This window comes from Hirundo rustica, chromosome 9 (genome assembly GCF_015227805.2).
Source record: "Hirundo rustica isolate bHirRus1 chromosome 9, bHirRus1.pri.v3, whole genome shotgun sequence".
Taxonomy (NCBI): Eukaryota; Metazoa; Chordata; class Aves; order Passeriformes; family Hirundinidae; genus Hirundo; species Hirundo rustica.
In genome coordinates, this window is record NC_053458.1 from 1,756,809 (window position 1) to 1,771,468 (window position 14,660).

The 14,660-nt window shown below is 49.9% G+C and overlaps 1 protein-coding gene across 1 annotated transcript in view; it reads right to left on the bottom strand.

Moving 5' to 3' along the window:
* Positions 1 to 8,371: 8,371 nt before the first annotated feature.
* Positions 8,372 to 14,660, bottom strand: part of CACHD1 (cache domain containing 1) — an 89,324-nt gene continuing 83,035 nt past the window's right edge. Inside the window, exons 26-27 of the mRNA XM_040073261.2 lie at positions 13,107 to 13,208; positions 8,372 to 10,737 (exon numbers count right to left, since the gene is read on the bottom strand). Coding sequence (XP_039929195.1) covers positions 10,499 to 10,737; positions 13,107 to 13,208 — 341 coding nt within the window. The 3' untranslated portion in view covers positions 8,372 to 10,498. The remainder of the gene's footprint in view (positions 10,738 to 13,106; positions 13,209 to 14,660) is intronic.

Here is a 14,660-nt window from a genome sequence, read left to right on the forward strand (position 1 = left end):
CTTGCAGCGCGCCGGGGAGCGCGGGGGGAGCGCGGCGCTGGGGCCGCCCCCGCCCTGCCCTGCCCTGCCCTGCCCTGCCCTGCCCCGCCCGGGGGGAGCCGGAGGGAGCCCCCGGCCCGGCCCCTCACGGCTGCCGGACCCCGGCCCGCCGAGCCCCGCGCAGCCGAGCGGGCTCGGCGCTGCTCGTAACGGAGCTGAAGGGGGGTGTTGCGGGATGAAGCGGAAATTTCACGCAACGGGTCCAAAAGCGCTCTGCTCAAGCGGGGTCATCCCAGAGCGCATGGCACAGGATTGTGTCCAGACGGGTCTGGAGTATCCCCGGTGAGGAGACTCCGGACACTCTCTGGACAATCTATCACCCGCGGAGTGAAGAATTTCTGCCTCCTGTGCAGGGGAATTCCTGGGATCAATCCATGCCCGTTGCTCTGGTGCCATTGCTGGGCGGACGGAGCAGAGCCTGGGCCCTGCTCGGAGCCCTCCCTGCACCCAGGGACACTCAGAGACACCAAGGGACACCCAGGGATACCCAGGGACAGAGAGGGAAACCCAGAGGCACCCAGGGACAGACAGGGACACCCAGAGACACCTAGGGACACTCAGAGACACCCAGGGATACCCAGGGACACTCAGGGCCCCTCTCAGCTGAGCTCCTCCCCAGGCTGAGCAGCCCCAGCTCCCTCAGCCTTCCCTGGGCACGGAGATGCTCCAGGCCCTTCCTGAGCTCCAGGAGCTCCTGTCCCTGCTGTGCTGAGGATCCAGAACTAGACACAGCACTCCAGAGGAGCCTCCAGGGCTGGGCAGAGGAGCAGGATCACCCCTGACCTGCTGGGAATGCTCTGCCTGAAGATCCCCTGGCCTCTTGTCCCCCAGGACACTGCTGGCTCTGGGACAGCTCGTTGACCTCAGGCCATTCTCCTCACTTCATCCCCACAGTAACGCATCTCCAGACAGATTTTTGGGAAGGATTTGAGTGCTCTGGAGGAGAGCTGGGGCTCTGTCGTGAGGGGAATTGCCCCAGGATCCATCCTGGTGGAAGCTGAAGCCAGCAGGAATCGCTCTCCAAATCCCCATCACTGCCACTTTCCTTGGATACAGATCTACCTGGAGAGACTGAAACACAGAACAGCAACAAAATAAAGCAGATCCCACTGAATCCGTCAGGCTGGAAAAGAACCTCTGAGATCATCGAGTCCAACCCCTAATCCCAACTAAACCCAACTCTGCCGGAGATCCGCAGGCACAATGGCCCAGAGTGAGCTTGTGCCATTTTTATTCCTCATCAGGAATGTGGCAAACTAATTAAAATCCAGGAAAATGGGGAAAACAGCACCTGGGTGCTGCGCTGGTGACACAGGGGACAGGCACTGACCTGCCATAAAAAGGAGCCTCACAACAGAAGGACAATATTTCATGGAATCAGCATAAAATAAATTTCCTCTTCCATGAAGTCTCTGACCACAAAGACATTTCACTCAGTCAGCACCCGCTTTAAAAAATAAAATAGGTTGTTCTCTTGGAAAATCCATTTTTCCTCCAGCATAGCTCCTTGCAATGTCATTTACAACACAGTAAATTTAGCTCTTAATGTTGTCATCATTGCTATAAATGAGTGAAGAATAATTTAAATATTTGTAGCCATTTTTAGACACGAGGCCAACCACAAAGAAGAGGCAAAAGAGAATCCAGACCTGAAACATAGGCTTAAAAAGGAAATTGGAAGAACACTTGGAGTTAAATTGGGTTTATGTGACTATTCTTATGAAGAAAGTCTAATTCTGATGGATAATCCTTGACTGGGTTCAAGGTGCTATTTTAACTACCAGTTACAGATTATAAAACTCCAACAAATAAATTATTTTCGAAATTGCTTTAACCCAAACCAAAACAAGTTAAGAATACAAAGTATCTTGGACTTTCATTACTTCTAAAATGAATTTTAAAACTACAGCAATCAAAGGAATTCTTGGTTTTTTTTATTTAGAAATTGACATCTGACTAACTTCTGTTCAAGGGCTTCCTTTTTCCTGCTTTTTTCCTCAAATAGATAATGTTCCTCCCTTTTCAATATTTGAATTATTTGTAATAAATAACATCATTGGAAATGAGAGGTGTGAAGGGTTCATCGATTATGGGATGTAAATAATTCTGGGATCATTCTCCTAAGGAATACTGAAATGTGTGATATCTCCTCAAAAATTATCACCAGATCAAGCTGTTATAGCAGAAATTGGATCTGCTCAAACATCATAAAATTTAGTGACGCTAATGAAGGAATTAAAGCAGCATAATTAATTTTACCATTAATTTTTCAGTTTGAAGGTGGACACTGCTTCACCTCGAATGAGTGCTCATTAATTCTACCTACAGCAATTTCCTCCTCAAAAATCGCCTTTTTTGGGTCTTTTTTTGATGGGCTGCAGATGTCCCTGAATTTAAGTCATTCAAATTTAAAGTGCTTTGCTGAAAGAATTCAGAAAGGAACAGTTTGATATTAATGGCACAGACAAAACTCCTGCAGTACATAGTTCCAGAGAAACTCTAGAAAATGGGAATATATTCAGAGAATGTATAAAATATCAGATAAATATACAGGGTTTTTTCCTTGGTTAGGGGTAAATATTTAAAATATTGCATTTTGTAGGTCAAAGTATTCATCTTTTCCCCTCAGTGTTCACGTCCAGGTGATATCAGCCTCCCAAAAAAAGCTGTTCCAGGAGGAAAGAGGATGCTGAGCCAAGGGATGCGGGTGTTTCCTTAAGGAATTTCCTCCTGTTGATTACAGTTTTCCACGAAATATTTGCATGACTTTGACTCCTTTTCTGGACCTTCCAAACCAAACCCCTCCACGTTTATGCTTTGATCTAAACAGTTTCCCATTCTCTAAACCACTTTCACTGGGTTTCAATATTGCTGCAGAAGCAAAAACCATTATTAAAAAACAGAAGAGTCCAGTGGAACTTCAGCTGTGCTGCTGCCCCGATGCTGTCACACTGATAAACCACCTTGTAATAAATTAATTTAGTTCATTAAATCCCTTGCTAATTAAGAGTGATATCCAACCCCAGGAGCTGCATTTGTAGCTCTCCTAAAAAGATAAAAATTAATTTCCCTGTGCTTCTGCAGCGTTGAAGCCACACCAGCCATATACATTTTATATTTTTTAATGGAGTGAGCGTGAATTAGAATTGTAACTCCAAACATTCTTTTGGAATTACAGGTGCAGTCAGGCACAATTGTCCAGGCTGGGCTGGTGGAACGTGCTCCAGCCCATGGCAGGGGTGGAATCAAATGGGATTTAAGGTTCCTCCCCACCCAAGCCAGGATTCTGGGGTTTTCTGGGATTCTGCATCCAAAAGTACAAACAAATCCAGATCTGTGCACATAAAGTGAAAGACAAGACTGAGAACATCTGTTGGATACAAGACCCACCTGATATTCCCAGGGATTTGAGGTACTGGGAATGTACCTGTGAGCTCTTTAGGTAAGTGTTGGCTTAATTAAAGAGAAATTGAACAATTAAATGTTTCCTGCAGGGGGATGTGGAATCAGCTGCTGCATATTCCATAAAAATGATGGATTTCCATCACCACATCACAACAACAACACAAACAATTCCCTTTTGTCCCTGCTGTTCCCACTGTTCCTGCTCCGGCTGCTCCCGTCGTTTCATTAGGACACTGAGATTTTGAACCCAAAAGACGCAGATTTCATTTTCAACACCAGTAATTAGCTGGGTGATGATCACCCAGATCACCTCCCAATACACACCGCATCCAAAACACACCAGAGGTGCCAAAAGGAGTTCCTTTATCCTTTTTTTCCCTACAAATTCCAATACTTTTGGCATTCTGAGTGCACCATTCCGTGACATGCCCAAACTTGGGATGTTTCTTTACTCCTTCCACCCAGGCACAAAACCCTTTTGCCGAGCATTTCGAGTGGAACCCGCTGGCTGTGAATTTGCTGCTCCTGAGTTTGGGAAGGATGGATTATCTCAGGAGCAGCCTTGCTCTCTTTCTAACTCAGTGGCCTGCAAATATAGTAAAAAGGTGGGAGAGTTCAGAGCTGTGAGTTACAAAGTGAGTAACTCCTGCAAGGAGATCATTACCGGGCTCTGCTGTAATGGGTTATTTTGGGATCTGTGGTCTCTGCAGCAGAATTTCAAACCTTTGTTGCCCCATGCATCATTAGCAGATCTCCGTGGCTGTGTTTAAAGGCAGCAAAAAAAAAAAAAAAAAAAAAAAAAGAGAGTAAATCTTAAAATAAACACCGCAAAGCAAAGCCAAGTTCTTGAATAACAACTGAGAACAAAGGAAAATGAGATCAAACAAATACAATTCTCCTCAATAAATGGCCCAGAGATTCACGGGGGAACCTCTGCGGCACCTTCTCCTCAATCAACGTCCTCCCTGCTTTAAATCACCATTCTTCCCACACAGGCTTTATTTTTCCTCATTCAGCTTCAAATTTAGTCATTACTTATTGGCACCAAGTGCCTTTTGGCAATTTTAGTATTAAAAACCATCCAAATGTTCCTTGGATTCCTGGCAAAAGCAGGCCCAGCCCCACATTCCTACCAGGAGTATTTTTATTGGCCGGCCCATGAAATGTGCTTGCAAACGGGAATTCCAAATAATTCGGTCTCAGATTCCCTAAAAGCAGTTTCTAGGAACTGGAAACTGATAGTGAGAATTCACAGGGAATTACAAAACCATTTACCACCAAAAAAAAAAATAGAGGGAAATGGTAATGCTGGGGGTGAAAGCATTCCATAGGGTAAATCCATGACTGCTCCTTGGATCTGGCTAATTATAAACCTGGAGGAAATTTGCTGTGATTAACTGAGGAGCTGGGATGGACTGGGAGGGAGCAGGCATGGGACCAACAATTTGTTTGGAGAAGATAAACCAGGCCATGACTTCTCCCTGCCAGCAGAGCCTGGAATTTCCAGCACCCCCCCACAATATTTTGTCCCTAAAAACTTGTTGCACACGGAAAAAAAACTTGCTCAGTGTGGAAAACTGCCTTGAAGGAGGTAACGCAAGAGAAACATTCCTCCCAAAATTTATGAGGCTTTCAAATGTTCTGCTGTTCAGTTATGAAAGGTTTCCATAGGAACTGTCACCCAACGTGCTGTGCCTGATTTCTTCACGATCAGAGTGAAAAAAAAATTCCATCCCCTTCCTGTTTCCCAGGTTCCCTGGCGGAGGTTTTTGGCCTTGTTTATGGATATTTCCTCGGTCCAGCTGCAACAGAAACAAACCCGTCATTAAGGAGGCTGTCATTATTATTTTGCAGCAATTAGATCATGTTAATTACTCAACCTTTAATCCTGCATGCGATTTGCACGGATTATGCCAAGGGAATGGATTTTGGGAGCAACTTCGTGGAAGTGTCAGAATGTTGGAGAAGTGAAAAGAAGGATATGAAACTCTCTGACTGCATTCCCAGATTCCTGGGGCTGGTGCCAGCCCATCTCGGGGTGTCAGCCCGATTTCACTACCTCGGTGCAATGGAAGAGGTTTAAAATCGGAAAAATCCATCGGTGTTGGCCAAACTGGAAATCCTGGCAGTCTGATGGTTCGGCTGGATTTAAGGAAAGACCACCAGTTTTGTCAGGGCCTTGCCAACACCTTCCTGCACATTTATTTTCCTGCAAAGTGCTGTCTTGGCAGTTTTTGGAGGCTGTTCCCTTTATCCATGGAGCTGTTGCAGAGCCAGGGGAAGGTGGGCTGGAAGGATTCCTCGTGCCCCGTGCCCTTTGCCAGCAGATTCCTCTCCCTGCTGTCACTGTCCCAGGAGAGGCAATCCCAGCAGAGGGCAGGGATCAGGCAGTGCTGAACTGCTGGATTTGCCAGCACCAGCCCCAAAAACCAACAACAAACCAGAGCAAACCAGGACTTCTCCTTCCCTGGGCAGCTCCCAGCACGGAAACGAGCCCAGGGATCATTTTTTCCACAGGATTTCGAAGAGGCCGCACAGAGCTGAAGAAAACCTCCAGATCCAAGACACGTTCTGCTCTGCCACTCCTGCTCCCCTGCTCACAGCGCTGGCTGTTCCAAAGGGATATCAGCGATCCCATGGGATCTTCTCCCGAGGAGGAACCAGCAGTGCTTCTGAGCAAGGGCTGGCACTCACCCCAGCTGTGTCTGGCACCTCACTAACGAGGCAGGGCTTGGAGAACTTCACTCTTGGACTGCAGTGTCCAAATTCCACCGCAGCCTTGGCTCCGGGAACGCCAGCCCTTCTGGGCCAAGGTCCTTCCGTGCTCATCTCAGAGCACAAAGCACAAAATCATCACCTCTCATCAGCCCGAGGGCTGCCAGGCAGGAATACGAAATATTCCGTGGCACTGATGTTCCTTTTCCCCACTTAGGCTCCCTGGCAAAGCGGGGTTTGTACAGCGAAACAATCCGACGGCTCCCGAGTTAACTGCTGCAGGAATTAATATTCCAAACATCGCTGACAGCCCAGAGCAGGCTCCTTTGAAAATCCCAGCCATAGCTGGGAATCTCTTTTACAAACAACCAAAATGGGCGGCCAAGAGCTGGGAACGCTGCAAATTCAACTTGTAACTTGCCAACAGCCTTTTGGATTACCTGCACTCTCTTGGATCCAAGACTTTTGCATCCTAGTTTTTTTCTCCTTTTCCATATTTGCTGCCAGCTTGCTCCCGTCGTTTTCCCTCTGACAAATCCACTTTCTGTCCTCTTGCCCATTTCTGGGTCACTTGACAGAATAAAGCCTTTGAGAGATCTCCCTTTGCCCAGTTATAGTCACAAGTCCTGCTGCATGTGAGCGTCTCCTGAATTCCCATCCATCCTCCCGTCCCTGCCCTTGCCAAGGGCAAGGATAAAGATAAAATTTCATGGCTTAAGTGGCCTTATAAAATGTTCATGGGTAAATTGTACCAGGCTTTGCAAATCACGCTCTTTTTTGGCCAGGCAATAGCATAAATAAATTAAAAAAAAAAAAATCTTAATGCGTTTTCAATCAATATATTCTGCCCATGGAAATGCTTCTCCATGGTTCCTTGGATATAGGAAAATCCATACACTTGGCAGATGTTCAAATACTCCAAGCATTGAATCAATTTAACCTTCATGGGCACAAACTAAAGGCAATGCTCATTTTCACTTTAAGAGAACCTTTTTGTTGTTGTTGGGAGAATGAAAGAAAACCTGCAGGAAATTACCACAACCACGTTGGGAAAATGAAAGAAATGGAAAATTAATGGCCATAAAGTCTTATCAGTTCTAAGCAAGGAGGATCCAGGGCTTAACTGCTCCTTTTATGATCTATCTTGCTCCTCGGTAGAATAATGCTGGGGAGGGAAGGCCACGGCAGAACTGAGGCAATAAAAATGAAAAGCTCTGATGCAGCTCCTAATAAACCCCAATCACACCCATTATCAGCACTGGGATCTTTCCCAGCATCCCATTTATTCCTGCTGGGACAAGGTCAGTGCCAGCACTGGAAGCTGGGATTTGGCACACCTGGAAATCAGGGTTTTCCCTGTAATTACCTTTCACCAGCAAGAGCTGGGGCTCTTCCCATCACTTCAAGATAAGCAGGGCTGTGCAGAACCCATCTGTGTGTCCCAGAAGAAAAGGGATGAAGCAGCAGCGAGGAGAAACTCTTGAAAAGCCTTTAAGGCGAAAGCAAAAGGGGTTTGATTGTTGGACTTCCAAGAGCTGTTCCAAGAGGTTCTGGAAGCTCCTGAGTTCCTGGCAGAGCTGCAAGAGAACCCTGCAAATGTTCTGTCTGAAGGTGAGGAACCACCAAAAAACCTCTCCCCTGAAGTAATGTTGTCGTTCAAGTGATGAGCACGATGAGTTTTTCCAGTGATGTTTCTGATATTCATGGTATTTCTGATACATTTTATCGGCAGTGCTCTGTCCCACGGTATCCAAGCAGCAGCATGACTCTGGATTCCAAACTGGAAATGAATCCCAGCCTGGCTGATGCCCGGGGCATCGCCTGCAGAGCTCTGGGAGCACAAAGCAGAGGCTCAGTGGATTCCTGCACTGCATGCTCAGCAAAAAGCCTCCACCCAAATCCTGCACAAACACAGCACAACAGCAAACCCAGAGCCACTGGGGTTTCAGCAGAGGATCAGGAAAATAAAACCCTTAAATTCTTTGCTTTGGTGACTCTAAGCAGTGGCTGACCACTTCCAGAAATGGTCATTTCCCAAATAATGACCGACCAGCTAAAGAAAGGGCTTTAAAACTTCCATCAGTTCTGTCATTTATGTTTAAAGTGCAGATTTCTCAAGGTTGTTGATAAAACTGGGGTGAATTTTCAGCCCTGTTCAGCCAGGGAAGGAAACTGAGGTAGAATCATTTCAGTGCAGCCACCTCTCCACAGATCTATACTTATATACAGTTTATTTCACTAGAGATTTTAATTTTATACATAGTATAAAGGGGTATCCTGGTATCACACATAGAGTTATTTTACTGTACTGCTTAAGAACCAATTTTTAACATAATACAGTATTAAGTACCATATTAATTAAAACAAGATTTTTTTTTAAAAAAAAAAAACCTACATATAAATGGATGTTTATCATATGCACAGTGCAAGAACGGCTTGATATCATTGTAATCACAGAATGTGAGTCTAAAATACTACACTGTGATTGAAAACTAATTGATAATTCCGATGCCCTGTGTTGCAGACATTGATTAATCTTCGTTTGAATTACCAAGCAAGGTTAAAACTCCAGACAAACAGCAGCAGCTTCTCATTACGGTTTCAAGGTCCCTTCCACAGTAACCCGAGTTTTACAAAACACTGGTTTATCCCTACTCGTGGTCTAAGGAAACAGAAGAACGGCACAGATTCCATCTGGGATTATCTGGTAACTAACGCTAAAGAAATTCTTTATTACTTCCACACAGGAATCCTTTAAGGATGAGCGAAGAGATAAAGATGGAGAAGTTTCTGGGCAGAACTCTCCGAATTTTACTAACAGAGTACAGGATTTCTCCTCTGCAAATAGGAAGACAACACTGGGATAGAAATCAGGCTGTAATATTTACAGGAAACGAGTGTGGAAAAGAAAGCGATCCTAATGTAAACACCGAGGCAGAGAGGGCTTCTTCATTTTCCCTTTGCAGAGTGGGGCACTGGATGAAGGTCAGCTCCTCAGGAACAGCTGCTTTCCCTTCCCCAGCACAGAATGCACGTGGTACTCATTGAGAACCCCTAACAGGTTTTCTCCCCTCCCTCCCCCCAAAGTTTTCAAGTTCAATAAATAGTAGAAAAATAATCCTTTACTTAAAAATCTTGAGATGCATTGTCCCAGGTCCCGCACAGCGACGTGGGCGCAGGGAGCTCCCCACCTGCAGAGAGGCCGGCAGCCTTCCCCGCTCTGTCTGGCACTTCTGGGCTCTCCAGCTGCAGATTCCTGCTCTTCCAGTTAAGGAAACCAAACCATCTCTGGCTCTTTTAAGCTCTCTCTCTGTGCTCTTGGCTCAGCACAACAAACTCCAGCTGCTGGATGAACTCCCATCCCTGTTCCTGGAGGTCTAACGTGCCTCCTGCTCCATCCGTCCCCGCGTTTTGGCAGGTCCATTCATCAAGCACGTTCCCAGGCCAGAGCCAACCTTACATTTGTAAAAATGCGAAGCTCTGATGCCTCAGTTTGGTGGGGGAGCCTGTGAGGCTGTCCCTGGGGAGCAGCACAGTCCCCGTGGCTCTGGAGTGGCATCTGCGGTGTCCTCAGTGCACGGTGACAGCAGCCTGCAGGAGGTGGCTGTGGTGTCCTCAGTGCCACAGCCTGCAGGAGGTGGCTGTGGTGTCCTCAGTGCCACAGCCTGCAGGAGGTGGCTGTGGTGTCCTCAGTGCCACAGCCTGCAGGAGGTGGCTGTGCTGTCCCCAGTGCCACAGCCTGCAGGAGGTGGCTGTGGTGTCCTCAGTGCACAGTGACAGCAGCCTGCCGGTGATGGCTGTGGTGTCCTCAGTGTCACAGCCTGCAGGAGGTGGCTGTGGTGTCCTCAGTGCCACAGCCTGCAGGAGGTGGCTGTGCTGTCCCCAGTGCCACAGCCTGCAGGAGGTGGCTGGTGGCTGTGCTGTCCCCAGTGCCACAGCCTGCAGGAGGTGGCTGGTGGCTGTGCTGTCCCCAGTGTCACAGCCTGCAGGTGATGGCTGTGCTGTCCCCAGTGTCACAGCCTGCAGGAGGTGGCTGGTGGCTGTGCTGTCCCCAGTGTCACAGCCTGCAGGTGATGGCTGTGCTGTCCCCAGTGCCACAGCCTGCAGGAGGTGGCTGGTGGCTGTGCTGTCCCCAGTGTCACAGCCTGCAGGTGATGGCTGTGCTGTCCCCAGTGTCACAGCCTGCAGGTGATGGCTGTGCTGTCCCCAGTGTCACAGCCTGCAGGAGGTGGCTGGTGGCTGTGCTGTCCCCAGTGTCACAGCCTGCAGGCGGTGGCTGGTGGCCGTGCCGTCCCCGGGGCAGGGTGACAGCAGCCCGCAGGCGGTGGCCGCGGTGCCCTCAGCACTCAGCATCCACGGTGTGCACGGTGACAGCGGCCTGCAGGTGGTGGCTGTGGTGCAGGGTGGGGTGGTGCAGGCGGTAGTGGTGGAATTTGTGGCTCAGCAGCGCGGCCGTCTGCGGCGGCGTGTCCAGCTCCAGGTCCTCGTCGTGGGTGCCCACGTCCACGCCGGCCGAGAGCGGGTCGTTGTTGCAGGGGGGGTTCTCGCTGTCCTCCTGGGGGCTCATCGTGCTGTAGCCTGACAAGAAACGGCAGCAGTGAGGAGCAGCGAGGCTGCGCGCTCAGAATTCCCAGGGCTGGCTGGGCACCCTTCATGGAATCAACACAGGGTGCTTAGAGAGGGAATTAAACTATTTTCTTACTAGAACAAACCCCAATAAACTTATTATTTTCTTTAATGATTCCCTTTCCCCGCCACTCACAATTCCCAGGGCTGGCTGGGCACCCTTCATGGAATCAACACAGGGTGCTTAGAGAGGGAATGAAACTATTTTCTTACTAGAACAAACCCCAATAAACTTATCCTCTTCTCTAATGGATCCTTTTCCCTGCCACTCAGAATTCCCAGGGCTGGCTGGGCACTTTCATGGAATCACACACTGAGTGCTTATTACAGAGAGTGTAAAACAATTTTCCTAATTAACAGAACAAAACCCCAACCAACTCACGCTCTCCTGTAAGTCCATTCTGGATCCCTTTCCCTGCCATCATCTTTGGTTCAAAGCTTTGGGAACCTGTGGTTTGTGCCACCCCAAACAGTAACAGCACCCACGTGTTCAACAGTTTGTAACAGCAGAATTGCTGGCACTGATTTCAAACCAAAACAGAAAAGATACCACCCCCAAAAAACCTGTTAAACGTAACCTGGGTTTATCCAAACCAGCTGTTCCCACTCAGACCAGGCTGCAGGGAAAACAACTCCCCCTCAGCACTTCTAAATGCAAAACCAAATGAAATTTAGAAAGAAAAAGATCTTGTTTTAATTGGGAATAAATCCTTCTCAAAAAAACCCCAAGGACTAAAGGCTGAGGAAGCACTGGTGCTCCTGAGCATCTCGGTCAGGTTTTCAGCTGGAGACACCTAAAAGGAAGGTGGTAAAAAATAGCAGCTGAGTCCCCAAAGCTCCCATTTCCCATGCCCTGAGTCATGGCTTGGAGCTGGCACAGAGGAATTGGGGAAGAAGCCTGGGCAGCCCTTTGAAGAGGATGGAATTACAGAAACTAAAAATAGCAGCGCACATTCCAGCTGGAGGTAGACAGCTCCCCTGCTAACCCAGGATGACTAAAAGATGGGAAGGATTTGCTGGCACTGCAAGAAAAGGAGCAAAGGGAGCATTAATCTGGCAAATCTGCCTCGGCACAGGTAATCTCACCCCGAATCCAGGGTAATTCCTCCTAGAGCAAGATTGTCTGGGAGACAATCTGTTCATCCACGTTCCAAGGCTTTGGCCTTGGGGTTTCCTGTCCCAATTCCATTAGTGCAAGCAGAGTCTTAGGGCTGGGCCAGGTCTGCTGGATGGTCCCCGGCCTTGCAGAGCTGACAGCTTGCAGACTGCCCTGTCTAGCCCTCCTCCTCCTCATTTCCTAATAAATTAAGCCTCCTTGTGAGTCAACAGCATTACACCCTTCCAGCAGCTTTCCAGATTGAAGGAGATTTAGTCTTAGGGCAGGGGAGACACATCCCAACCCCCTGAACCTAATGGTGCCCAGCATTTGCTTCAAGGTGCTGGAAGATCACGGAATCCCAGAATGGTCTGGGTTGGAAGGGACATTAAAAATGATCCTATTCCACACCTTCCTCTGTCCCAGGCTGCTCCAAACCCCGTCCAGCCTGGCCTGGGATATTTCCAGGGATCCAGGGGCAGCCACAGCTTCTCTGGGCACCCTGTGCCAGGGCCTGCCCACCCTCCCAAGGAACAATTCCTCCCTAAGTTCCAATCCAATCCTGCTCCCTTCCAGTGTGAAGCCATTCCCTGTGTCCTGTCACCCCAGTTCCCTCAGGGGGGAAGAGCCTTTTCCTCATCCAGCCCAGCCCACCCTTGGGTGCTGTCCCTGGCACAGGGAGCAGCGGCAGAGCTGCCCCTCGGGGGGATGTGGAGAACCCCGGTGAGATCTCCCCTCAGGACAAACCAAGTCAGAACCAACCCACCCTTGGGTGCTGTCCCTGGCACAGGGAGCAGCGGCAGAGCTGCCCCTCGGGGGGATGTGGAGAACCCCGGTGAGATCTCCCCTCAGGACAAACCAAGTCAGAACCAACAGCAAAGCAAGAGGGAGCAAAGCAGGGAGCAAAGCAAGGAGAAAAGCAAGGAGCAAAGCAAGGAGAAAAGCAAGGAGAAAAGCAAAGAGGGAGAAAAGCAAAGAGGGAGAAAAGCAGGAGGGAGCAAAGCAAGAGGGAGAAAAGCAAAGAGGAAGAAAAGCAAGAAGGAGCAAAGCAAGAAGGAGAAAAGCAAGAGGGAGCAAAGCAGGAAGGAGCAAAGCAGGAAGGAGCAAAGCAGGAAGGAGCAAAGCATTGTGTGGCTTTGGCTCTGGCTGCCTCAGCTGCAAGAAGCCAGGCTGCTGAAGGAGAATGAGCCCCAGCGATGACAGGGAGCCAGGGCCCAGCACTCACCGTGGTCGCTCTCGGTGCCGGAGCGGCCCCAGTAGCGGCGCCGGCGCTCAGGGCTGTGCGCGTGGCGCTCGATCACCGCCGCGATGAACCGCGTGTTGCTGACTGCGACAGACACAGAGAGCCTCAGAGCGGGGCCTGGCAGCCTGACGCTGCACCAGCCTGACGCTGCAACAACCTCACGCTGCAGCAGCCTGATGCTGCAACAACCTCACGCTGCAGCAGCCTGATGCTGCAACAACCTCACGCTGCACCAGCCTGATGCTGCAACAGCCTCACGCTGCATCAGCCTCACGCTGCATCAGCCTCACGCTGCATCAGCCACACACTGCATCAGGCTCACGCTGCAACAGCCACACGCTGCAACAGCCACACGCTGCAACAGCCACACGCTGCAACAGCCTGATGCTGCAACAACCTCACACTGCATCAGCCTCACACTGCATCAGCCTCACGCTGCATCAGCCACACACTGCAACAGCCACACACTGCATCAGCCTCACACTGCATCAGCCTCACGCTGCAACAGCCTCACGCTGCATCAGCCTCACACTGCATCAGCCTCACGCTGCAACAGCCTCACACTGCAACAGCATCACACTGCATCAGCCTCACGCTGCAACAGCCTCACGCTGCATCAGCCTCACGCTGCATCAGCCTCACGCTGCATCAGCCTCACGCTGCATCAGCCTCACGCTGCATCAGCCTCACGCTGCAACAGCCTCACGCTGCATCAGCCACACGCTGCAACAACCTCACGCTGCAACAGCCTGATGCTGCATCAGCCACACACTGCATCAGCCACACACTACATCAGCCACACGCTGCAACAACCTCACGCTGCAACAGCCACACACTGCAACAGCCACACGCTGCAACAGCCTCACACTGCAACAGCATCACACTGCATCAGCCTCACGCTGCAACAGCCTCACGCTGCATCAGCCTCACGCTGCATCAGCCTCACGCTGCATCAGCCTCACGCTGCATCAGCCTCACGCTGCAACAGCCTCACGCTGCATCAGCCACACGCTGCAACAACCTCACGCTGCAACAGCCTGATGCTGCATCAGCCACACACTGCATCAGCCACACACTACATCAGCCACACGCTGCAACAACCTCACGCTGCAACAGCCTCACGCTGCAACAGCCTCACGCTGCATCAGCCACTCGCTGCAACAGCCACATGCTGCAACAGCCTCACGCTGCAACACACTCACGCTGCAGCAGCCTCACGCTGCAGCAGCCTCACGCTGCAGCAGCCTCACCAGCTCTGCTCCACAGACACTGCCCAGCCACAGGGAGAGCAAAGAGCTGCGCTTTGAACCGGGAGCAGTTCCAGAGCCAGCCCAACTCCTGCACCTGGGCCCTGCCCGGGCAGAGGATCCCACGGCAACAATGTAAGCTGACTCCAAAGGAAACAAAAAGGGACGTGGAGAAGCAGTAGATGCAAGCCACGAAGCTCTGATGTGCTTATTTTTCCATCTCTGAGTGCTGACCCAGCTTTGAATTTTGAGCATTGTTTTAGTGAGGGCCCGGAGCCAGGGGTCCAGT